Source organism: Nannobrachium achirus (assembly GCF_963921795.1).
Source record: "Nannobrachium achirus genome assembly, chromosome: 9".
Classification (NCBI taxonomy): Eukaryota; Metazoa; Chordata; class Actinopteri; order Myctophiformes; family Myctophidae; genus Nannobrachium; species Nannobrachium achirus.
The window spans coordinates 28,566,209-28,592,823 of record NC_137818.1 but is presented as its reverse complement, the minus strand read 5'-3'; the positions used below and the strand labels follow the sequence as shown (position 1 = coordinate 28,592,823).

The 26,615-nt window shown below is 43.7% G+C and overlaps 2 protein-coding genes across 3 annotated transcripts in view; both read left to right on the top strand.

Moving 5' to 3' along the window:
* The window catches only part of ube4b (ubiquitination factor E4B, UFD2 homolog), a 29,289-nt gene extending 26,657 nt beyond the window's left edge, over positions 1-2,632 (top strand). Inside the window, exons 26-27 of the mRNA XM_080733421.1 lie at positions 393-539; positions 1,225-2,632. Of these exons, the coding sequence (XP_080589547.1) occupies positions 393-539; positions 1,225-1,292 (215 nt within the window). The 3' untranslated portion in view covers positions 1,293-2,632. The remainder of the gene's footprint in view (positions 1-392; positions 540-1,224) is intronic.
* Positions 2,633-3,803: 1,171 nt separating this feature from the next.
* The window catches only part of kif1b (kinesin family member 1B), a gene marked incomplete at its 3' end in the record, with an annotated part of 98,752 nt that continues 75,940 nt past the window's right edge, over positions 3,804-26,615 (top strand). For both annotated transcript variants that reach the window (XM_080733810.1, XM_080733811.1), the window contains exons 1-2: positions 3,804-3,962; positions 5,250-5,400. In XM_080733810.1, the coding sequence (XP_080589936.1) occupies positions 5,295-5,400 (106 nt within the window). In that variant the 5' untranslated portion in view covers positions 3,804-3,962; positions 5,250-5,294. The remainder of the gene's footprint in view (positions 3,963-5,249; positions 5,401-26,615) is intronic.

The following is a 26,615-nucleotide window of genomic DNA, read 5'->3' as shown; positions in this document are numbered from 1 at the left end:
TTAGTTATAATTGCTAAATCGATAGTAGCAGCTCTACAGTGAAGTGCATAAGATCTCTCTTGAACCCTGATGGTTGGGGAAAACACCTAGAAACGTTTTGTGCCCGTCTTTGCTGTCCCCATCCCAGCTTTCCTACCATCTGTCTTAATGAAACAAATGTGTTTCGGGAGGTAGACTGTTAACTTGGCCTTTAAAACAATGTGTGTGTGTGTGTGTGTGTGTGTGTGTGTGTGTGTGTGTGTGTGTGTGTGTGTGTGTGTGTGTGTGTGTGTGTGTGTGTGTGTGTGTGTGTGTGTGTGTGTGTGTGTGTGTGTGTGTGTGTGTGTGTGTGTGTGTGTGTGTGTGTGTGTGTGTGTGTGTGTGTGTGTGTGTGTGACTGACCGTTCCAATAGACCCTCTAATGGACACCCTGATGACTGACCCTGTGATACTGCCCTCTGGGAACATTATGGACCGCTCCATCATCCTGCGCCACCTGCTCAACTCCCCCACTGACCCCTTCAACAGACAGCCACTCACTGAGAGCATGCTGGAATCAGGTAATACTCTCTCACTGTCAAATACAAGATGGTTCATGCAACATTGGGTTTCACAATTGTTTTTGCTTGTTTGAGATAGATGTTATGAAGGGCAAGTTGCAAAATAAAAAATAAAAAATCTTGCAGAGGTGACGAGCTTTTGTGGCTGCTGTCCCCAGGCTCTGGAATATCTTAAATTACAGTTGAGCCTGACTTTTCCCCCCAATATGGACCCCTCTATCACCCTGCATTACCTGCTCAACATGCCTCCATGTAGTTTCCCCAATTCCCATCTACAGCCGCAATTTGCAATGTTTTGTTTCAAAATGCGCTCCTGTCCGGTCAGTTTGTTCACCAAGCAGGCACACACGCTGATACTTGAGTGACAGCTGTGACCCATAACCTCGAGTACGCCTTGTTATTGCTTCTAGCATAGTCTAGCTTTATTGTTTCTTGCTTTGCACGATGTTCCAATGTGAACACCACCTGGGACTTGAGTCACAAATTAGACTTGGCTAAAAACCCCATATACAATGCAACGGTTTCATGTTTTTATAGCTTGATGCATTGTTTTTTGTATTGTCCCTGTCAAATAAACATATATGAAAAATACAAAGACAGCACAGATATCAATATCAATATATTATCAATATATTTTCCTTTCTATCCTTTTACTAACCTTTTTAACCATATATTTTGCTTTCAGTTCCTGAGCTGAAGGAGAGGATCCAGGTGTGGATGAGAGAGAAGCAGGGAGGAGGACGACTAGTGTAGATGGTCTGTCTCAACTTCTGCCCCGTTAACCATCAACTAAGGGATGTTACCAACTTGCCTGAATTCAATATCACCACCACCAAGAAAAGAAATTATTCAGGACAAAAAAAGGAAACCTTTTTTGATTTTTACCCACCTTTTATCCTTTTTTTTTCTTTTTGGTCTCAGACCATCATCAAAAAAACTAAACATAATAAAGTTAAGACTTTTAAATGGGTTTTTGTTTTGCTCATGACTTTGTGTATATATCTGAATATATACATATATTTAATGAGAGGTAGTCGATGCATTACAATGCTGCAAGGATGTTTCCAACACCTAACAGTTTTAGCAGCAAGGTGCATTAATTTGCTTCACTGATAATATCCTTTTTTCTCTGTTTTGTAAGACTGTATGTTGTCTTCGTTAGAGACATCCAGTTATGTGAAGGGGGGGAGTGGAATACATTTAGGGAAGGGGTGCGGATGGGGTTCTGATAAAATGGCTTGTGTCTCGCCATCGAGACGGTGACGATGACAAGCTTAAAGGACTTCACATAATGCTGCTCCTAGTCATACAGCCAACAAATGTACGGTATGTGTTAAAACTCATGAGGCTCTGAAATGAGAATGATACCCTAAAAGGATGTAGCTCAACATGAACTCTAGCTAAAGGTTAATTTATACTTTATCATATGACTGCATCGCTTTTGGAAGACAGAAAAAAAACTGTGAGCAACATGGTTGTTTGACAAAGTATAAATTAGGCTTAAAATGTCTACTTTTTGAGTACAGTGGGAAGTCAAGCAGCTGTATGGCAGATACCTGTACGGTTGGTCATTTCTTGTTTGTTGTTTTTTGGTTTGTTTTCTTCTCCCTAATGACAGAGTGAATTTACTTTGTGTGTGTGCATGGCCTAAAGTCCAGAACCTCCTAAAGCACGAGTTATACTTGGTTGTGCATTGTGTCTCGCACTGCAAATAACAGATCTACAAGCTCACAATGTGTTGTGTTGGGAACTTAAAGAGCTGATATTTTAGGTGCACGAAATGGTGCGCAACCAAGTGTAAGTCAGGCATAAGCGCCTCGTGGACTCCTCTTTTTAGGCAAAAAAGGCCGAACGAGAGAATGTAGCATGAACACACTGGTGACACAAGTTGTACCATAGGAGCACACCATTGGAAAAAGAGGAGAAAAGAAAAGGCTGGTCTTAGGAATGACCCAACGTCTCTCAACTGATGGGCTCTCTTTCGTAAAGCGCACTGTACCTAACTTGACCTTGCTGACCTTAACTGTACAGGAATCTTAATTTCCTTTAACCACATACCTGTTTTGGAAGCTAGGATTTTGAACTGAAATAAATGATGATGCACACATGTTCAGAAGGAGTCTTTTGTGGATTATTATCAGTAGTTTATTAGTTTTTGATTACCAGAATCGTCTTTGTTGTCACACATCACAGGTTTACAGCTGTAAAGAATTGGGTGAAAGTGGGTGAAATTCTGCTTTAGGTGAATCACAGTAAATTGATTATTCCCAAACTGAAACGTATTAAGTTTGGGAATTTAACACGATATCAAAATATACATACAGTCGGGCTGTGATTGAATGAATGAACGTTAGCTTTGTGGACTCGATGCAAAATGTAGTTACAATATCCTCACAGCTAGACGGCGCCCTTTCTTTCCAGTGACCCTGGATGTGGGCTGTGGTATGAGAGGCCTTGTGCTGGTGGTAGTGCGGTGACAGCGCTGGGGAGCGGTGAGGAGAAATCCTGCAGTATCGCGTCACGAAAGAAAAAAACTCATCCCATGGCTCGGAGGGATTATACAGCTGTGATTGGTTTCTTGGTTGACATGAAACTTCTAACTAGAATAGATATTAGATCGCATCCTCATCTTAAAATGTATAATTGGATGTATAACTAAAAATAAAAACACGCCTGACATAGGCTGCTACACAAGAGAAGTAGCATGTTTAAGCCAGATAGTACTGTTATGACACATTCTAGAAGACTAGAACTGGCTCTAAATAGAAAATCAGTTAGATGTAACGTTCCATGAATCCACGTTCCTCTTTTAAACGTGGCAATGATAACTCGTCTTAAACAAACATGGTACCATTATTGCTACTGGCTACTGTCCCACGCAGGCCTTCTTTTTTGTCCCACGCAGGCCTACAAAGGAGCAATGGTTGTCTCCTCGCGTCAGCGGTTGCCTGACAACCAAACTGCCTATCACAGCGCGACCGTCCTTTCAGACTATGGGATACAGACTACCGTGTCGAAACGACACCCTTCTCACCGCGGCTCACCATTGGCTCCTCGAGCCATTAGTCACGGACGGCTCCCGTTCCATTGGTCCATCGGGCTGTCAGTCAGAGCAGGGAGAGGGAGTTGACGTAATCTCTTCGGTAAATCAAGGCAGTCTATCAATTCCCGTTTCGCTCGTGTGCAGAATATACCGCCGCCTTTCTATCTACATCTATAACAAACCGGGGAAATAAACTCGTCCAAGAAACCCATCTGCTGGTGGACAATATGCTGCTATGATGGGTGTTTTTCATCAAAGTGGACTTCATAATATTTTTTCCGCTCGCACATTCTGATAAACCACATTTGACGCCCACTAGTTTTCGCCTGCTCTCCCAGTCATATGGTGTTCCTGTTTTCCATCGTGAGAATCTGCTGAAAGTGAGTAAACGTTTTAACGGTATTCTATTTTAAAGCGTCGGCAGTTTCTTGCGGTTGGTATTATTATTACCTACCCTGTGTTGGGTCTTGTCTTGAGGGCTGTTGATGGGACTGCGTGGCTGTCCCGTCCCGTTGCCCGATGCCTTTAGCTAAAATGACAGCTGCTCATCTTGCTCATCATAACATGGAAGAATATTTACATAATTGTTTACTTGTACAGCAACGATGTCTGCTGTCCCCGTAGATACACACTGCGTGCGGCGTTGCCTTATATGTAGCCTCTGAATACTGTACATGTTGAGGCCAAGGCTTTCTGATAAAGGGATAAACCTTTGATGACAAAAATCACGGTCCCCAAAAAGACACCCTTCCCCTATCCCCACCCCAGTCACTGATGATGAGTGACTGTGACATGTTTGTTTCCCCTCTGGTCAGAATAGTTACATTGTTTCATTTCTGATTGTCAAGGCCTGAATGGAAACAATCTATCAAGACCATTTAAAGGGATGGGGGGGGGGGGGGGTTACTGTTCTGGAAACAGCTAACGGGCCCCCATAATACTTGGAAGGGGGGGGGGGATTACAACAATATTACATTTGCCTTTATGCTTCGGACAATACTATAGGTATTATTGCAAGCAGGCCATGTCTAGCTCTCCCTCTCTCTGACTTTTGCCTAGTACCAAATAGGGTAGATAGAATTTCATGGGCGTATGCTTTAGCAAGTATGGCTGACTCCACGGACATGGTGAACAATATATTTCTGTGGTAATGGGACCCAAGAAGTAGCCTACAGCTTTACTATTCATTGTAAAGAAGACATACTGACCTACTGTTGTAGTATGATGAGTAGTTGCATCATGGCCATGGCTGTGCTGCTCATGGACATAACTGGCAGGCCATTTTCTTTTGAACACAAGGCAGATTTAAATGCATTTTACAGTTGATAAATATATCATTATTATTATTTGAATGGCAAAAAAAGGGGAAAAAAATAGAAAAATATATGTTTACCAAAAGAAAAATAGCCTTAGTGCTTTTGGTCGGCCATATTTGTTGTAGGCTGTTATAAAAATGGAATTTAGGAAGCTATGGAGTGGGACTATAAGGGAGCAGTTTCAGTTTTAATGTACCCTGGAGTCTGGACAGGATGTTTCAAGTTGTAGATGCAAGCTGTGATGTTTTTACTAGGCTCCATTAAAACAATATTGCATTCTGTTTGTTGTGTGTGAGTGTGTTATGTTATTCATGCATAATAAAACACATTTGTGTTTATACTTCTTTGCAGGAGGGACATATTTGGAATCTTAAGTGAAAGTCCTTAACTGCAACCATGTCTGGGGCGTCTGTAAAAGTTGCGGTTCGAGTTCGCCCCTTCAACTCCAGGGAGACGGGCAAGGACTCAAAATGCATCATTCAGATGCAAGGGAACTCCACCAGTGAGTCACACACACACACACACACACACACACACACACACACACACACACACACACACACACACACACACACACACACAACATAGTTACCCTATTCTCCAAGTTCATACTCTGCAGTGTAGCACCAATTCACTTCCGTACGTCGTACGATCTCCTGCCTGCTTTTACTTCGGGGGTCTTATTTGCGAACAGCAGAATGAGCAAACTGAATGGTGGACGGTTGAGGAGCAAACAGCCTGAAAGGGAATAAAAGGCATACTGAGTGAAATTCCTCCTCCTTTGAAAGGAGGTGCATGCCTGAGGAGTCTCAGTGTGAGAAACGCTGAGTTAGTCCATTGTGGGCGACACAGAGGTCACCAAACAGTCTGCGCTTTGGGCCCCTCCCCCATGCAGTGTTGTAGAATGCAAATAATAATAGTTATTGTAGTTTTATATGGTTATATGGTTTTCTCATTTCTGTAGTTTAGTCTGGGAACACACACTCCATTCTAATTTAAGGACAGTATGCTGTTCTAGGTAATAAGGTGATCATGGGGAAGTTGCAGACTTTTGGTCAAAAGTTGTCCATTTAAAATAAATAATATTATTCAATTCAATTTTCCCAAAACCTTAGGAGATTGGGATCCAGTCAGAAAAATATGGAGTTTAACTTTTGATGTATTTTGTTTGATGTAGAGGTGGAGGGAGCATGTAAAGAAAATGACCTTACTTTATATTCAGTTGCAGTGTCAGCCAATGCAATTTGTCTCTCCTCTGACAGAATATAATCTGGATCGATGATTAAGATGGACGCTCAATAGATACACTTAATGTTATGCTGCCCAGAGCTTGGGCTCCCTCTGATAACTCGGTGATCATGTTTCAGTTAGAATGTTGGATTTTACATATCTGTATGTGTGATATGGCTCCCCCCACAAAAAAACAAACTAAGACTTATGCCTGTGACATAAGATAAACCAATATATCACTGTATAATCATGAGAGAGAAAAAATCCTCACTTTATTACTCAATCATCCTACTCATTTGAACATTTGTGTTGTTTGTGTTGGCTAAATGTGCCATGTGCTTTCGTGGTAATAATTGTATTTATGTGAAAGGCCAGGTGATATCTGGGGCAAAACTACAGGGCTTGGCTTGCACATGTTTTGTACGTATTCAGCCTATATTAACCTGTTACTCTGAGTCACTTGCCACTTCAAATGGCAAGCCTAGCTTACCCCAAACACATTGTTGCGTGTCTCATTAAAAGCATTGAATCAATACCATCTCCCTGACGTTGGGTTACCCTAGAGACGTCAAATGACCCACTAACAAGACAGGGTCTTATTACAGTGTAGCCCCCATGTGGATCTCTGACGTCATGTGGCCACTCTGACGTGAGTCAACCATGATGTATCTATGACAGGGTTCTTCAACGTTTTCAGGCCAAGGACCCCTTTAGTTGAGAGAGCGATGAAGCAGGGACCCCCACTACATATTGTATAAAATCGCGTTGCAGATTTTCATAGATTTCATAGATAGATTCATAGACTTGTTTGACAGCACTGTCATCAGTCTCTGTTGGATGCCTGTTAATGTGTTTTTTTTTCCTCCAGACATTTAACCACTTAAATCGTCGATACTTAGTCAATTTGATCTGCTCTTTTTTTAAACCTCTTCACACCAAACCTATTTGCCAAAAATAGCATGAGGCGTTGAGAGCTTGTAGTTCTGCTATTTTTGGCTAAAGTTCTCCTCAGAATAGGGATGTGAGGGTTAATAGTTTTAAAATAATTATCCTATCACAAAGATTTGGCGGACCCCCTGTAGTAACTCTGGGGACCCTAAGGGTCCCAGACCCCCTGTTTATGACCCCTGATCTATGACATACTGTATGTTTGGGCTAGGTTTCAACTCGATCTGATCACCGTTAAAAATATAATGAAACAAACAATGTGTGGAGGTAATTCCTTGGTCAAGGCCTGCTGGCAGCATGCACAAGAAATGATGACATTTGATCGGTCCAGTTGTTTGTGAGATTAGTCCCGGACAAACGGAGACAAACTCACAGACAGACAGACAGACCCATTTCTATACGGCTAGACTCCTACAGAGCCACGCAGTAAAAGAATTACTTAGCCAGAGATCTTGTGAGAAACCTGTTCTATTAAAACAGGATCCTATGTATGTTTGCCTAGGGCTTGTTCTTTCTGTCACTGGAATCATATCAGCCTCATTAGACTAAGCCCATATGAATCTAACATAAGATCAGGCCTCTCCTACCAGATAGGCCTCACTTGTCCTTTATCTCTCAAACTCTGCGGAAGAGAAGCTTTCTGTCAAATCCCTTGTACTTTCGGGTTCATATAGCATCAGATCCCTGGGTTTTCATCATGCCAATGACACCCTGAGGTGCTGGAGGGTGACTTGAAGTTTGTAGCAGAGCTGCAGTAGAATATGCAGTGTGTTCTTTTTGGTGGGGGTAGTGTGTAAGTGAGGGAGAGAGAGGAGGCTGCAGTAGTGTCTACTCTACAGTACCTCCTATCACATGGGCAGATTGCAGAGCAGAATGGGAGGCTGGCAGGCAGCCATACTCTTTCCTTCATCAGGACTCCATTGCAGATGGTATGCTGAGAATGCTGTCTTATTAGCGTGATGAGAGATTGTGGCTCGCTTGTGTCGCAAACACACACACACACACACACACCTATGAACACCCACACACACACACACACAGCCCACATGTGTTGTGAAAATATGCTCTTTCTCTAGGTCAGTTGCTTGGTTTACCTGTGTTCCTCATGCACTGTTTACATGGGTCATATACTACTGTACAAGAGGGTGGCTTCAGAGTTCACACCGACTATAAAAAGAAATACAATGGTGAACGATATACAGTAGTTATAGTTATCTTTATAGAGTGCTCAGTTATCTTAGTGATCAGTCTGAATGGCACTTTATGAAGGCTTGCATAACAAGGGACTGAGAGCTGTTCTGGTAGATCTGGGATGTTAAGTGTAGTTGCTTGGTCAGGTTGTACTGTAGATGCTTGGTGGCTGTGTGGATGAGGCCTTAACATTCCCCTAATTGTTGCCATGTGCTCAAGCCAAGGGCATAATATGTTTGTGTGTGTGTGTGTGTGTGTGTGTGTGTGTGTGTGTGTGTGTGTGTGTGTGTGTGTGTGTGTGTGTGTGTGTGTGTGTGTGTGTGTGTGTGTGTGTGTGTGTGTGTGTGTGTGTGTGTGTGTGTGTGTGTGTGTGTGTGTGTGTGTGTGTGTGTGTGTGTGTGTGTGTACTGTGTGTGCATCTCCGCAGAACAAAGACTGTGTGTGCAAGGGAAGGATAGGATATGCTTCTCTCACTGTGTCCAGTGTCCACAGTGCATGGAGGACTGTGAAAGATAGTGAGCAGGCTCAGACGCGGTAAATTGATTATCCAGTGCAGTAGAGGTGTCCAAGGCCTCCAAGAACAGGCTTGGAAAATAACTAAAGGCCTCTTTCAGCAGACACCCTCAGACATACCACAGCAAATGCAATTAAAGCTGGGCTGTTGCGTTAGCAGTACTGCTCCTCCAAATGTGAGAGAACCCCACGACTTCAAAAGCCAGCCTTCATTAGGACCCTGATGTGTGTGTGCACAGGCTGGTTATGTAACTAACCCATGTGTTGTGTTCTGAGCAGTTACTCATGTATGTACAGCCCGATGAGGCTGATGACTACCGTAAAGAGAAGATTTAGTTGGTCCTCTGATGTATGTCCTGTTGTGTCATTTTGCACAACCTGGTCTGGCGGAGATCTGAGGAGCGCACCTTTCTAGTTAATCATGTTTTATTTGACCTTTTTGATGACGGTATGGGCACACACACGCAGCCAACTTGTCCCAATTTTGAACCTTTAGACCTGAGGTCGATTCAAATTAAGATTTGAATTCAAAAACTTTAATCATATTCAATCACATTTCTTTCCCTTTCTTCGTACTCTTTTTTTTCCCCCAAGATTGTAATCGTGGGTCTAGGACACTCAAAAAACGGGATCGCAATCGAACCCCACAAAATGGGGCATTGGTTGGGCTCTAGTATTGATATAAAAAATGGCATTTAACCATATTAAAATATATTTTTATTTCAATTTCACTTTAGAAGGCCTGAGCATGTATGCAAAAGTGAAGGGAAGTTTGTTCCCCCCAAGTCATCATGACCAATAATGAACCTTAACACAATAGGTGCCTCCCTGAGCCAAGCTCGTCCACAGACGAGTTAAGGGTTACCATGGTAACCAGGTAAACAGATGCTTGCTATGGGTGCTGGTGAAAGAAAAAAATGCATACGTCATGACGCAACGCGCCCAGAAGCAACGTGGAGCGTCTATTCTCCATTGACTCCTATTATATGCTGTAACAAAAACGTCTGTATCTCTGAATAAGGTGCAAATAACGCCGAAAAGGCAGAGAGCCGCTCTTTTTCACGGTGATGGTCGGCCCCGGTTAGGATTTTAGTTTTGCGACTGTTTCTGTAAACAAACAGACCTCCTTCCTATAATCGTCAGATTGCACAACATGCACACACCTGGCTACCTCATAGGTATAGTCATCCTGATGTTCCCCGCTTACCTAAGGGTTATTGTGGGGAACATAGAACCTGGGGAACATAAATTAGATACGCTCCCCCCTCCATGATTGTATGTGTGGGGTAATGGTTGAGGGTCTCAATGAAGAGTGAACTGACAGGGTAAGACCAAGGCAGATTGTGAGCAGGGGTTTTGCACATGGAAGGTCATCTTCTTACCATTGAACTCTGTGCAGACAGACAGGGCTGATTGACCTGATTAAGACCAGTAATCCTCCTGCATGCCTCAGGTTGCCACGCCCTGTCCGCTGTAATCCCGCTGACCCGTAGTTACGCCAAGCCATACACACTCAGGGTGTCGCATTCCTCACCGACTAATCATCATGCTTGTGATTGTTTTGGAGCCTGACATGCACACGCTAGTTGATCATCAAAGAGTTGGATTCCTCACTGACCGACATGATGTCAAGCTTTGGTCTCGGCGTTGCATGGGAGGCTTATTTTATTTATTTATTATTACTTAACTGGGATGGTCAGGATAGTTGTTAGGATGGGATGAATTAGATCTTGTGAATTTAGGTCAAGACACAATTCGGTCCATGTGCTGTTGTTTACTTATTTGTCTGCAAACTATTTATAACATGAGGTGGTCTGCTGATACTATCAGCTGTTCTATCACCTGAATTTCAAAGTGTTATTCTGTGTATGTTGACGAGAAGCACATGATTTGGGATAATTTCTGCGGTACAGGAGTGAGGTGATGCGCACATGGTCTCATGATCCCATTTGCACTCTGTTTCAATGAAACACTGTACACAGTCAACCGTTTATCCAACTGAAGTCGGATGCAGAAGCTTAACAAAGATGTGTGTGTGTGTGTCTGTCTGTCTGTGTGTACACAGTATGTGTATGTATATTATCTACGGTATCTTCTGACTGTCTGTCTGTGGGCAACTGGGGCAACCTTTTCCCCTCCTGTAAAGAGATTTGGTGTACCGTAAAAAAAGGAGTGGACCAAGTATAGAGCTCTGGGGACCTCAGTCTTAATTGAGCAGCCCTACTCTGCATACTGTAACACCATGAGTGTTACGGCCGGGCTACACCAAGCCTTTTTACGCGCGTCAGTGCGTACGCGGGGCGTGCGCGTGTATGCACGTTTTGGAAAGATCCAATATATATCAATTCAGCCGGCTACACCAGGCACACGGATAGCGCGAACCACGGATACGCATTTCCTAAAAATAGGTTTGGTTCTATTTTGTGCGTGCCGCGTATGCGTTTTGTACACAAACTCCCATGGTCTCCCGCACATACTCCCTCCTTGGTGTAGCCAGGGGCTTTTCGCACACGCACAGACAGCGCACTTATACGTGCACATTTTCTGGTGTAGTCCAGCCGTTATTTTAACTATGAGAGTGTACAAATGTTGGTTCTACTTGTCCACATTTGGATTCTATTTTACTGTACCAGTAATCGAGTATGTCCTGGAATTCACTTGCCCAGGCGGAGGTCAGAAGGGTAAAGTGATAAATGCTCTCGTACATTGCTGTTTTTGCTCTCTAGCTGACCACACACCCCTTGTGGCTTTCACACTCCTCACTTGTGTTGACCTTTCACCACCCTCTCCATTTAGTTTCAGTTTACACATATGCGGGAAGCCAATACTCAAGATATGCAGAGTTTTGTTATGACATTGCTTCACTTTGGATTGCTTTCACAACAGCATCAATCCAGTGATAGGCATGCTTGGTATGTGAAAGATTTGAGATCGCATAGGTCTAGCTTAATTTAAAATGAGCTCATAGAATCCAAAGTTGACCAATTACCCTAGTATCTGCACTCGCATACTTCAAACGTAGTAGGTAACTGTTGACACAACAATCACAAGGTAGACAGTGTGCCTGGCCTGCCTGGCGAAGCGCTTGGCAGGTAATTCACCACAGTGCTCAGGGATTGGCAAGACATGAGACGGAAATAATGAAAATATGTAGAGTTCTGCGAAACAGGTGGATTTCATTACCTTTAAGGATTGTACCGTCCGTGTGTGCACCTGGTGAACAAAACCTACACAAATCCCTGTGAAACTATGCCAAGCTTACAGTTTACACAAATATGAAATGTATTCTGCAGCCTTGATTAATGATGCACCTCCTTGAGATTTACATAGTATTATATTGCCTTTGTCTGTAGTCTTTTTGATATTTTGACAGTTGTGATGAAGCTCTTAGTTTGCATCTTAAAAACATGCATCACCCCACATTATAGTGAGATATTCTCCTATATTTTACATGGGCCCTCTGTATTTTTAGCTCACTATCAGTTCCTTCAGGTAATAGAGTTAGTTTGCATATATGTGTGTATATACACAAGACTGTGTGCACCTCTCTGCCAAAGATGAGGGATACGAGGGGAGAGGAGAGTAGATATGATAATAGGAGAGGGAGGGTGAATAATGTAGCGTCAGAGACGTGTAAGTCGTGCACAAGCATAAGTCACGTGCAGGAGAGCGTGATTGGGGGGGCATCGCACTGCACAGTGCACACAGCCGCGCGGCCAGCCAGGAGTGATGGGATTTCAGTCACACCGTTCAAGGCTTAGAAATCCGTGAAATATATACACAGCTTTGCTAAAGGGGGAAAAAGATGAAACTGTTGTATCTTTTTCATTGTCCTCTTGTGTGTGTATTGGAAGCACTGTCCAGTGTCCCTTACAGCAGATGGATGCACATTGGGATCTGATCCTAGAGACATGTATTTAGATTACAGTATCTGCCTCCTGGCAGACAACACTATCCATTTGGGTTATTAATATTACTCAAGTGAAAGGCCAGTGTTGAGCCCACAACTCCTTTATTAACTGTTCCCGGCCCCACCTAAGAAGGTACAACAATACAACGTTAACTAGAAAGGTAGCCTCGTTCCCAGCCTTACTCATCTGCGAAGTGAAAAGCCTGGTCACAACCTAATGCAGAGAGTGTCTATAGGGTCGGGAACTTCCATTGTATTGTAACTTCCAAGTATTTCCACAGAAACTATATTTTTTGACCAATGACAACACTTGTTTCATTCACGGAGAATGTCAATAGGTTTGTAAAGCGTCAACACAATTTCCTTGGGCGGTACTTCCGCCTAATCCCGGCACTTTCGTTTAGACACTTATCCAGCTAGGTCTGGCCCAGCGTGAGAGAAGGGTGCTCCTTGGACCACAGGTCTCCACCAGGCCGGGTTGCCTACCCAGGGACTGCAAAACTTTGGAAGGCAGTCATAGCCTTGTACATCTTGATCACATGACACCAGAGATAATGTGTACCAATTTAGGAGAGTTTTGGACAAAATCTTGGAGTAGTAGAAAAAAGTGTTTTACAAAGAAATGGCGGAAAAATCTCGAGAGGCGGAAATGGGCGTGGTAGTGTCATGTTGTTATCACCCAAGGAATCCAGGGGAAAATTATTTTGATTGGATGACCGATGGTTCAAGAGTTAAAGAACAAAATGTGAATCAGCCTGTTATAGAGCCATCATGAGGCTGATTTGAAAACTTTATGGTGGCATTTCTTTCTTGACATAGTGGGACTGTTTCACGGCAATCAGACGCTGACGTTCATGATTTGAGCCCTTGTGGTCCAATGGTGTCTGAGATTAGCTGTTCACAGAAAAACGGGCCGACAGACACACACACACACACACACACACACACACACACACACACACACACACACACACACACACACGGACAGAGGGGAGTGACAACATAGCCTTCAGCCATCTCCACCAAACGTTTAAGATATTAATCATATTCATAACTCATAATTTTTAGATGGAAGAATCCCAGTAAATGGAGTTTCTGTTAGTGTGTGTGTCTCCACATCTGTTCATTTGTGGCTGCGTTAACCTCGCTTTGTTGCCTGTGTAATTTGAATGATAGGAAATGCATGGCTTAGCCATGTGGTTGCTCCAAAACTGAATTTCAGCAGTGAGATTGAAAATGCTACAGAATGAATCCACATTTAGGCACCTACTGTATATAGGAACATTGTGGTATGACTTCCTTTTGAGTGTCAGGATCCTATGCAACTTATGGAAGGGGAAGACATGCAATATTGATAAGGTGTCTGACTGTACATCTTGCTCATTGAGGTCATACGTTATATTGTGTTGTCTAGTAGGTACCAATGGATGTACAGTAAGATGTGATATATACTCTTGTTTATGGGTGCAACAGTTACTCAAACTGATCGATTGAAGGAATTATAACAATTCCAATAAAATGATCGGGCGAAAATGTGAAATTCTTTATTCCTTATTATTTTTAAACATTTTCAAAAATACTGCAGTTACAGTAGCCATTCTACTAGTCTCGCGTGGCCAGACTGTTGACTCCTGCAATTTGCAAATGCTAGTCCTGTTATACATTCTGGGGCAACGGAAGACTGATGATGTGTATGGGATAAAGCGGAAGTGAAGCCTCCTTTCATTTTTAGCATTGCGCATATTTATCCCAATATCAATAAAGATCATCTAAGCATATTTAGCTTGCTGCTAAATTACATTTTAAAATATATTTTCGTGAATGTACAGTAAATGACAAGTTCCATTACTCGGATTTTGGGAGGTGTAGTTCCAGACTACACGCTACAAGCTTACCTAGCTTGTACATTGGCTATTTTTGTGCGACACTGTTTTACAATAAAGGACATTTCATAGATTATAACATTTTATTTGGAATACTTAGAAAAGTAAAACCACAAACAAATAACGGGCTTCTCGGTTATTCATTTAATTTGAGAAATAATTGAATATTCTGCTGAGAAAATAATCAATAGTTGCAAACCTACTCTTGTTTCCAACACAGAGACCAATATGGGTCCAGTGTATATTTCCTCTGTTGCTTTAAATCAGGCTGTGCTCACAGCAGCAGGCTGCAGCCCACATCCATCTCCACGCATCTCTGACTTGATGATGCAAGCAGCGACTAAAGGAAGATAATGGTGCGCTTGTTCTGAGGTCATCGCGTTCCTGGCTTCCTTCTTCCTTCTCTGCACTTTGGCTCGTTACCCTCAGTGGGCTAAAATGGCTGGACTTTCCCATTGAAAATAAAGTGAATGCAGTTTTTTTTTTTTTTTCGTTTTGTGTCCGTTTTTGTTTTCACTCAGACCAACACAGCTCTCCTTCCAGACCTTGTTTCATTTCCTCTCACAGGCTGAATTCAGTAGTTAGCTGCTAGCCCTCTGTAGTCCAGGCACGAGCTGCATGGTGTTGGGCACTGTGCTCACTTTGTATTATTCATGAAGCATGGTGGGGAAAAGGGACTATTATTTTTGAATCCTTAATTAATAAGTTGGATGAGTGTTCCCTCCCTCTGGTTGGCTCCTTGAAACCTCTGTCTCATGCTGCTGTGCTGTGTTAATACCCTGCAGCTAATTGAGAGGAGACACAGACACACCTGCACACGCACGCACGCACGCACGCTCAGCAAGCATGCATGTGTAACTCACTGACACACACACTCACACATACACACGAACACACACAGTTTCACTTTACTGCAGAGAAGATGCTCGATTAAAGGTGTTAGTCATTTTTGGTTAATAGAATAATCAAGAACCAGCAATTATAGCAAAGATAGCCGATCTACAAGCTCACAAATGTGTTGTGAGTTTGTAGATTGGATATCTTTTTTGATGTTTTACCTATTACGGCATGCCCAAAATAGGGTTTGATTATTGTATTAAATTAACTGTAATATCTCTCTCTATCTATATCTATATCTCTATCTCTATCTCTATCTATATCTATATATATATATAGTAAGACGCCTCAGGGAGACATGTCTTGGCCATCTGGCCAGTGATGTATATCGGACCAGTTACCCATATGGAGATCCATGTACTGTATATGGAGATGCTGTGAGAGCCCAAACATGCTTACTCAGTTATTCTTTATGTGAAAGTCCTGTGATGTCTCTGACATCTGACATCATACGCTTTTATGCCCATACATGTCTGTAGAACCAGCCACACAGATATGGGTTGTCTTGGCCATCTGTGGATTCTGTTAGTGTGGTATGTGGCTGATGTGGCCTCCAGATATGGGCATTGATTCCTATATGATGTCCTGTTAGATATGGGCTTAATATTGATGACATCAGGGATTCTGTTAGTGTGACATCACAGTGAAGCCAGAGCGTGATGTCAGAGCAGCAAACCCATTCTGTTAGAGTGGTTCCCCTGACATCACAGTGATGTCAGAGCATGATGTCAGAGGGGCAAACCCATAGACCGTCAAAAAGGTGTAGACGTCCAGACGGAGTCAGCATGTGCCGTTTCACATACTAAACTGCAACCTTCAGTCGCAATAATCAATCAATGAAATAAATGAATTTGATCAAACTAAATTAGTTTTATTTAACGGTTATACCCCTAGTTGTCTCTATCACAACATTCATATTAAATGTCCAAGTATTAGTATGGGTTTGTCTCATGTCTACAAGGCTTACTAGTGTTTACATAAAGCAAGTGGGCACTTAAAGAGAGGCTATGGTTTCTGAACGTAGGTTAGTTGAGGAAATCCAGGTCACTACTCAGTAAAATGGGTGCCTATTGTGAGAAGTGAATGTTGGGGGCTGTTTCCTCCCTTGTTGTCTCCACTGTTGCCCACGTCCAGCCATTCTGCCGAGGTCATATGGATTTATACTATGCTGTGTGGAGGGTGGGTTTTGGATGGGTTTTTATCTTATGTTTTCCAAGTTTAAACTTGAATTATTTAAATGGCAGTTATTCCCAAGACTGGCCTACTGTATGTAGAATCTGTGTCGTTCCACTTAGATTTTATTGAATTTCTTTCTTTATTGTAGTTTTCTTTTCTTTTTTATTTAGAGAGCCAAACTTTAACATCATATTCCCTTTCATGGCTTTTACTTGAATACAAACTGTGATCTACTGTACTGAAGATACCACACAGTTCTATGGCACTGGGCTCCTGCCCAACTTCATTTTAGGAATGGGATCTCTTGCCTCAGCCTGGCACTTGTGTTGATGGACAATTTATCCTGCATTGGCTTTTGGCTCATGCCTGGAAAAGCTTTCCAGGACAAGGATCTAGTTTTAAGTGCTGGCTATAGTGGAGTTAAACAGCTGCTGAAGTTCACATCTCTCCAGTGGCTGCGTAGTGTTAAATTGTTGTGTTTTTCTCTGTTTAGCTTTTCTGAAAGATTATACATACCTTTTTAATAGTATTCGGCTCAAACACACTATGACATATTCCTTCCATTTCATTCATTTAAAATCTCTTGCATAGTGCTTTTGTGAACAGCTTCTGCATGTCATGGCAACTTTGAGTTCAGATAACACAGTGTTATTTTAAAGCTGGGAATTGCCCTGTGATGCTATGGAAGCACAACTAGCTCTCAGGCTCCCTTTTGTCACATTGGATGTGTTTTGAATGATCTGTGACATTTTGATGCGCAGAGTGAAGAAGAAGGAGTTCTGCCTCTTCCATGGCTGTGAAGCTGAAATCTCTGCCATGTTAGACCGACTTAAAGGATCTTTTATCATTTTGTGAATGTTCTGTTATCATTTTGTGAATGTTTTGTTGATGTGAAAATGACAAACAAGTTCATAGGACACACACACACACACACACACACACACACACACACACACACACACACACACACACACACACACACACACACACACACACACACATACATACAGTAAAACATACTACATACATACAGTAAAACATACTACATACATACAGTAAAGGCCCCCGGATTTGATCAAATTGTCATTCAGAGTTTTGTTATCATTTCACTTTCAGCTCTAATTTCCTTTCAGTCTTGTGCCATGCAGGCTTTTAACTCTCCGTGTCAACACCTGAGAGACAGCCTAATATCCCCCTCTCTTTGTTGTAGTGCTGTGTTTGTTTAGCTTGTGAATGGAGCCCTGCTGGCTTAGCATGTTCTCTCTCTCTGTCTGGTATAGCTTCTAGAAGCCTCTCTGTGGCCCCCGTTGTCCTGGCCAGCGGCGAGGCTGCGTAAACGGCTAATATCAGGGGTCACTCGGTTTGCTAGCTAGCTATCAAAATGTCCCAAAGCCCGGGAGCAGCGCTCGGCCAGGCAAGGAGTGTGGCGGAAAGGTTGTGCGGCTGAAATCTGCCCATTCCTTCCTGTCACTGACAGTCTGTCGGCATGTGAAGCGCCAGCTGCCATCTGCTGCGGCTGTATAAATAGACAGTGTACAACACGGATGGAGCAGCTGGCCAGCAGGCCAGGCCGCTGCAACCTTTCCCAGTGGTTTGGAGCCAACTATTGACAGACAACTCCACCTAGCCTTGTGTCCTCTCCTCTGTGATAGCTAGGGACATATCTCTGAAAGGAAGTGTTGTTATATAGGGCTGATAATATTAGGGCTAATCATAGGCCAGTGGTTCCCAAACCCTTTTAGCTCGAGACCCAAAAGAGAAATTAGACATTTACCTGGACCCAAAACTATTGAAAATAGCAGATCTACAAGCTCACAACACGTCGCTTTGTGCAGCGTTGTGATCTTGTAGATCGTCTATTTATTTATTTTGGTAGGACCCTAACCCATCAAAATTGGTCCGTGACCCACGCAGGGAAATCTTGCTCTTTCGAACGACCGTCATTTCGACAAAGGAGCGTTGGGAGGGTTAGCGACTCACCCCACGGAGGTTAGGGTAAGGGTTTGGGTTGGGTGTCGAAAAGATGACACGTAGTAACAGCGAAGCGCTCCCACCCACGTGACCCACTGTTTGGGAAACAGTGGTGTAGGCCATTATGGGCATGAATTGTTGGCTCAGAAAAAAATAAAAGCTTCCTTCTTTGGAGATTGCATTATCCTCTTTGGCATCCCTATTTTGGGCCTGTCGTAGGCAAGAAATAAGAAAAAAGGTTCTGTTTTTGAACATGTGCAACTCATGACCTTGTATCATTGGCTTTGCTGTTTTTTAAATGGGGCTTCTGGTGCTTAAAGCTCTATTGTTTTTTTAAATTGGGCTTCTGGAGCTTAAAGCTCTATTATGTAATTTTATTTAGTGAATCAAATCTTTTTTTATCCAATGTGCATGGTAGAGTAGTGGTTGTATTCTGGTCTCCCTGCTCTTCTATTGAACACAACCTTTGACACAATCCTGTTTCTAGTTTTACTAGGGATGTTAATCGACGCATTATTGGCGATTCGACGCGTTGCGGCCGAAAATCGACGCGTCGATCGACTTTTTTCACTTTTTTTTTTCGCTAAGCAGCAGCTGAGAGGAGAGCACAACGGCGCATTACTTAAAGCAACACAACGTATGCAGCTGCACCCATCAGAACTTGCATCAAAGCCCTATATAATAGCATGGAGTCTGTTCTTTAGAGACTAGAAGCGGAGTTACAACGTCCATGGAACGTAGTGGGGGCGCTCAGGCTAGCGCACCCCAGGCTAGTGTATCAAATGTGGAGCAGTGTCTGACTCACTCTCTCCCCGACCGAGTCAACGGGTGTGTCGCATTAACGTGTATTTTGCGATCATCGCACACGACGGCGATGCTGCCATTAACAAGCAAGCTTTCGTGTCAAGCAAAGAAGCATGCATGCGGAGGCAGGAGGTAAACAAAAGCATCCAGTCCATAGAGTTGATACAGTCAGGCAAGTCAGCGCGCACTGCTATGACGCGCACAGCAGCCCCGGTCCAGCAGTGTTTCTCAACCAGTAGTCCGCGGACCTGACTAGCGCCGCATGCATGCGAATGCACAACACATGCAGGCATGCACTCGTCTCCGACACAGACACAGACACACACACACACACACACACACACACACACACACACACACACACACACGGTCCTCTCACATATGGAAAACATTAACGCTTATAACGTTTTTGAACGATTAAAACCTTTTTTGGGGGAAAAACTTTTGAAAAATAAAAAAATATATATATTTTTCGATTTTTCGACTCGTACTTTTTGAGTCGCGGTGAGCGTGCGTCGATCGACGCGTCGATTTCCGATTTTTTTTTCACATCCCTAAGTTTTACACAACATTTGACCTGAATGTAAAATAATTCTCCCAAGAGCAGCCAAACAGGCTCTGTTAGCTCAGCGGTAAACATTTCAGCACTTGCACAGGAGACCTGGGTTCAAGTCTGGGGTAGGACACAACGTAGTGCAGCTTTAAGTGGTGGACTTTTTATGGGGCTAGTCCCAGTTGTCCTACGCCCAGTTGTCCAACGTCCCAGTTGTCCTACTGTGTCCCAGTTGTCCTACTGTAGCCTGGCTGTATGGGCTAGTCCGCGAACAGACTGTGAAGCAAGCGATCTTCATCCCATTCATGCGTTTATCGTGCGCTTGCCCAGGCCTTACGGCCTGGGCATAAATATAATGATTGCATTCACCACGGCTTCGTAACTCGCGCGGCGCTCCGCCGGCCGCGCGGCCCTGGCCCGCTCTTCGCGGGCACTCGCGCCGCTGGCCTTCGCGCCGCTTGCAATGTTGTGGACAATAATTACAGTCGGACGTTGGACGCGCACACACATTTCGCCCAATTTCGAACTGCCAGGCTACAGTAGGACAACTGGGACCCAGTAGGACAACTGGGACGTTGGACAACTGGGCGTAGGACAACTGGGATTTTCCCCTTTTTATGACACAGTGCAGAGGTTTATCTTAAGGTGGGGGGTTGTGCTGCCGACTTCACCGTCTTGCTCCTTCATACAAAGTTTTGATTTTAACTTGTCTTTTTAAAGAATGTTTTTTCCATAATGTAGATTTAACCTATAATATCCAATCCAGTTTTCTTTGGTTGTGCCTGGTAGCGTGATCGCTTTACCAGGTTTATATATTTAATTGTATTTAAATTATTTGATCAAATAATCAAATGGGTTAGGGATACATCCATGTGAAAGGGGGTCATTGTCCTTGATGGAGGGGAACGGGCCACATAAAGGCTTGTCATAACAGATTACCTAATGTGTTTTGCAGGCTCTGTAGTCAACTGCACTACCCTGCATTCAATGCATTGTTCTGGTGTCTTCCTGTGCCTTTACCCCCTCCCTCCCTCTCTCCTCTCTCCTGTTAGAAAGGGCAAAATGACGTGATCAGCTTTCTGAGTAGAAATGGACAATTCGTGTAGGGTTGGGAATTCGGCGCCTCCCCCTAGACTCTAGAGTTACAGTAATTACTCTGAAGTAATGGCACAACTAATGAAATAGGTATGTACTGCTGTTAACATTAATAGGATTAAACTTTGTCATAGTCTGACGTCTGGTCCTCCCTCCCTGTGGGCACTGTCCCCGGTCTGAGTCAACACCTGTGAGCTTAGGAGTATTAGTTTCTGCTGTCACAATACCGCTCCCCAAGCTTAGTAAACTCTTAACCCTACCTTTTGGCAGAAGTGGCCCCCATTCTTTTAGATTTTTTTTTCTCACCCCCTGGCTCCAGCTATTGTTTTTTGTTGTGCTCTCGAATCCAGGGCTGTGCAGGGTTTACTGCACTTGGTGCATGTGTGTGCTGTATCCAAAGGAGGTAATCCATATTACCACATGCCACGGTTTCTGTTTTGGAGATGTCGGGTTTGCTGTGTTTTGGCTGCAGCGGTCTCAGCTGTTTGACGAGATGCACAGCAGTGCTCAGACGCTACTTTTAGCACTTAGCGTTGAGCGCGGCCAGCGAGAACTCTCCGACACCTGTGCTGCATGGCCCTGACAACCCAGCCTTCATGCAGGCTCTTGCCAGACATACTGGATGTAACATGTGGAGAGTGTCTGTTCAGAATGTGCCCCGTAAACTCTTTCTGTTTCCTCTTTGAGATGGAGGAGCGGTATTAATGTTGCTTGGGTGAAGCTAAACTCATCTGTTCATGTTAAAGGAGTAACATGAAATGAAAAATGTTCTACTGATTACTAACGCCATGGAGACTTGAGTTCAATAATATTTTGTAGTTTTTGTCGCATTCCTAAGACAATAATTTGATTACAATAAATGTACCCCCATTGATTCCGGATGTGTTCCCAAATGCATGTGGGTCCCCATTCGGAATCAATGGGGGTAAATTTACTATAATATATATTTTTTTGTCTTAGGAATGCGACAAATACAAAAAGATATTATTGAACTCAAATCTCCATGGCGTTAGTAATCAGCAGAAAAAAAAGTCATTTTGGGGGTGAACTACTCCTTTAAGCTCCTGTTCTGCTGTACCAGTCATGCATAAACTGTGACGTAGGTGTGTGCAGTTATCATGGCATGGCAAAATAGATCTGTAGTGGGACCGAGAGAATTCACCGAAATTAATATATGGTGCCTACAGTGAACTGTTACATCACACCGCTGCACATATGCACACAGACCCCAGGGAAGCAATTAAAATTCCTCAGCCTAGCAGAAAGGGGCACATATGGTAATGACAATGCTGCAAAGATATTATTTCAATGAATGTCTGGGTCCTTGCAGCATTTCAAGCATTTACTACGCTTTCTTTTGTTCTTAAATATGCAATTTATTTAATGAATCTTTGCACAGTCTCTGACGTAGACCAGTGCTCTCAGTTGTAGCTATTGATCGACTCAAGCTAGACAGCAAGCACTTTAGAGGGTCATTGGAGAAGAGAGGCAGACATTTTCAGCCATTTTAGGCCCCACTTGCCTGTTAGTCTCAGGTGAATGGGGGTAGCTTTTTAGTCCCCATCTGGTGCTCCCAGACATTCTAACAAGCCAATTACTATGGGCATAGTTTTCCATTTTCACATGAAGGCCTGGACACAAAATGTCTGTCAGTCACATCCAGCTGTGCGTTGTTCTTGAGATTGCAGGATGTGGTTAGTTAACTGGTATCCACCCAGCCTTGAAATGGAGAGCTCCTGGGGAGTCCTGGCACCTTATTGGCTGGGAAAGAGGAGCTGATCTGATCATCCAGACCGCTGAGGATGGGGAAGGATAGACATTTGACATCCCCCCTCCCTCATAACCTGCCATCCCACAAAGGACGCTAGAACAGCAGCTTGCATCTCTCTGTTTAGCAGTGAATGAAACTACTGATTTTGAAATGAGCTCCCCCCCCCCCCCTCCATTCGAGTGAAAGGTAGATAGGAGTTGTAACATAATGACCTTATCTCCATAAGGTCAGTCGTTGATAGCTCTATTCTGTTCTCATGGCTGAATGAGGTTTATGCTAGAGAACCTGGTATAGGACCAACCAACTAAGAATAAATGTTCTCTAGAATAAATAAACAAAAGTAACTCATGTACACACTCATGTACAGATATTTGGGTGTTTTATACAAATTCTACTCTTGCGTTTATCACAAAGAAACAACGCTTTGATTCAGTGGTGTGCTTTTTTTCAGGTTTTGAGGATTTGGAATTGAATTATCAATTAATAAATAATATATATTTTTAAATTATTATTTCCTGTAATTCATGGACATTAGTGCAGTAGGTACTGAGGCGGGAGACAACAGAATGCAATGTGCTGCATCTCCCCCCCTCCCCCCCCTTGTGTCACGTTGAGGTTGTTATGGCAACCAGAATCTGGTCCCATACCTGTTGCCATGGTTGAGAAGGGCAGAGTGACGACGTTGCTCATTAGGCAGAAGGATGCTTTTGCCATTTTAACACATAATAAATATATTCCACATAGAATCATATCTTAACTGTAAACAGAAAGCAGTGTGCCACCTTGAGGCTGATTTTGAAAAGGTCAGCTCTTCCTTGGCCTAGTGGGAATGGGCGTGTAGCAACATGTGTGTCAATTGAACATTCTTTTGTGCTATTTACTTGCGCCAGCAGAGCGCGCGCCAGCAGAGCGCGCAAGTACTGCATTCGGCTGCGTATGTATGTCGGTGTCTGTGTGTGTTTAAGCCTGTAGCCCAAATGGGGACCAGCATTTCTGGCAACGTCATCTTAACAGTCAATTAGGGACCAGCATTCCTGGTGATGCCGCGTTCTGCTGGCGCACAAATAGGCCATACATTTCCTACCTGTGCACAAGGAGCAAGTTGGCACCTCGACAGAGTGCAGTTCTAGTTTGTCCTGCAAACTTGGGACAAATCATAGGCAATCGGAATGGAATATTATTATCATGATTCGTACAGTAAGCAATCATTTTGTAATTTCACGTTACTTTTAAAGTCCTTGTTCCATATTTAATAGACTTATAAAAGACCTGTTCCTATGACGCACAAGCAGATGGACAAGGAGGCAGCTATCTGGGGTGGAGTGGGCAGATGCGTTCATGCCACGTCGTGAGCATGAATCACCACAGAGCGGATGGAAGGAAGTGTGCACATTCACCGATGCAGCCTGCGCAGCAACCATCCATCCTTTTATGCCTATGATTGCTAGTATATAGCGAAGCCGCAGGGTCCCATTTCACACTACATTGACATTTAGTTGACACTCTTATCAAGATTGACATATAACAAGGGCCGTCAAATAATAAACCTCCGTTCCTACATAACGACGGGCAGCCAACAGGTGTGTACTTTGAGCCGTAATGCTCCGACATTATTCCTTAATCCTGAGAATGACCATGTAAAGGGATGTACTGTAGTAGGACAAGAAGTGGAGGACGTTAAGAAGATGGCTTTTTTGTCGCCATCCTGTCCCACATTATCCCCATAAAGATTAAACCCCCAGTTCCTTCGTCTTCGAGTAGAGATGGGACAATATGAAAATTTCATATCACGATTATTGTGACAATTTACAATACTATCGCGATAATCAAAATATCCCCAACATCCATTATCCTGGGGCGGAACATTTGCACCAAAATAGCAGATCTACAAGCTTTGCGACACATTGTGAGCTTGTAGATCGGCTATTCTTTGGCAAAGACATTTGATAGAGAAGTATGAATGTTATAAGTACCTTTTACCAATTTTAGAGGGTTTTGGTGGTACCGGATATGCAGCTCGGCAAATAAAAGGTGAATTGATCCCATGTGCATGACAGAGGACGATATCACGATAAATTAAATCTCCACAATAGGATTATCAATCGTTATCACGATAAACGATAACCTCACGTATCGCCCCATCCCCAGTTCCGAGATATTGAAGGTTGAAGCCCTCGTCATGCTGTATTGGCGTGTAGCCCTGTTTCCTATTGTTAGTTGAGCTTGTCATGGGCATGCTGTACAGTAAGTGCCAACTGGCCCTGTCATGGTCAAACCAGTGTCCTTCATGCCCCTCATCTATGCTGCTGGCACAGGGAACCTGTCTGATCATCAGCCAGGTTCTACTGCTGAGCGTTCCTCGTGGCAGTGGAAACAGAGCCTGGACAGCCCTGCTCTCTCATTAATAACCACTGTGGATTGTTCCAGGAAAGGGGAATAAGGGCGTTAGTAACATAAGTACTACATTTCTACCTCTGTCACCCCCTGGCTCCAGTTTCCCGTTTAGAGGCAGGTCAAAGGGGAAATAGGACTTTATATAGCCCCCCCCTTCCCCTTCCCCCCAACCCCTTCTCTCGTTGTGTCTGTCTCCTCTTCCAGTGCCCAAAATGGAGTTGCTGCACCACTTGGATGAGTGGGGTGGGGGTGGGGGGCATGTAAATACAGTTTTTTACCTGCGCTAGGTTGTGTTATAGCTCCCTACCAAGATTAGAATTTCGTCGCAGCAGCAGCTGCCATGTTCATCACATATTCAGACTGGAGCAGTTGGCATTCAGGTTTCTGAGGACACGCTGTGCTTCTCTGTCAGCATGTGAACCATGGAGGGCGATATGCAATCCCCTGCTCTCCGCATCCGCTGCATTATTGATCAGTGCGTTGAAATCCTCTGAACACACACACACACACACACACACACACACACACACACACACACACACACACACACACACACACACACACACACACACACACACACACTCACTCTACAAGGAGACATCTCTTTGCAAAATGCTCTTAAGCCCCCCCTTTAGCTCAAGGAGGGAGCCACACAGACCTGCTCTTAATTGGCCCTTTGACGACGCAGGACATTTGCATATGTAAGAGCTAATTATTGCTTTGAGGATGTGATTCAGAGATTACGGTATGTTGGAAAGCGCTGAAAAGGCTGCTAAATGCCCTCACAGAGTCGCCATTGCCGCTATTTGATTCCTGAATGTAAATTGGGATGTGGGGTTTTTCCCTCGGTTTCTATTGCTGGTCTGTTTGGATGGTTGCTATGTCCTGGGCACGCCCGTTACTCTAGCCATGTCTGTTACTTTTTTTCCACTCACCCTTCCTCTCCTCCTCCTTCTGCCCCACCCCCTTCTGCTCTGATGGTGGAGGTATGCATTTGTCTGGCTGGCCCCAGCCAGCTCTTTGAGTTGGCCCGAGTGCAAGGCAGCTTTAGCCAACTCGGGCACAGTCTGTCAAGGGATATGGGTGTTGAGTGTACTGTATACTGTATGTGGGGGGGACAACTAAAGTCTAGAAAGACCTTACAGTACATTCATTCCTTTGGCTGCGTGTGTCTCCCCTTTCCTTTCCCCTTTCCCCCCCCCACCCCTTGCCAATACAACCGCAAAGGCTTAGCCTGCTCTTGGTGTGGAAAGCTCGGACATCTGTGTCGGAGGGACCAGCAAGCATGTTTGAAAGGGATGACATGCCAGACATGGCTGCAGATTGTTGTTCATTAAGAAATGTCTGTGTGGCCATAGGGAACGGCTGGGCAGAGCAGGAA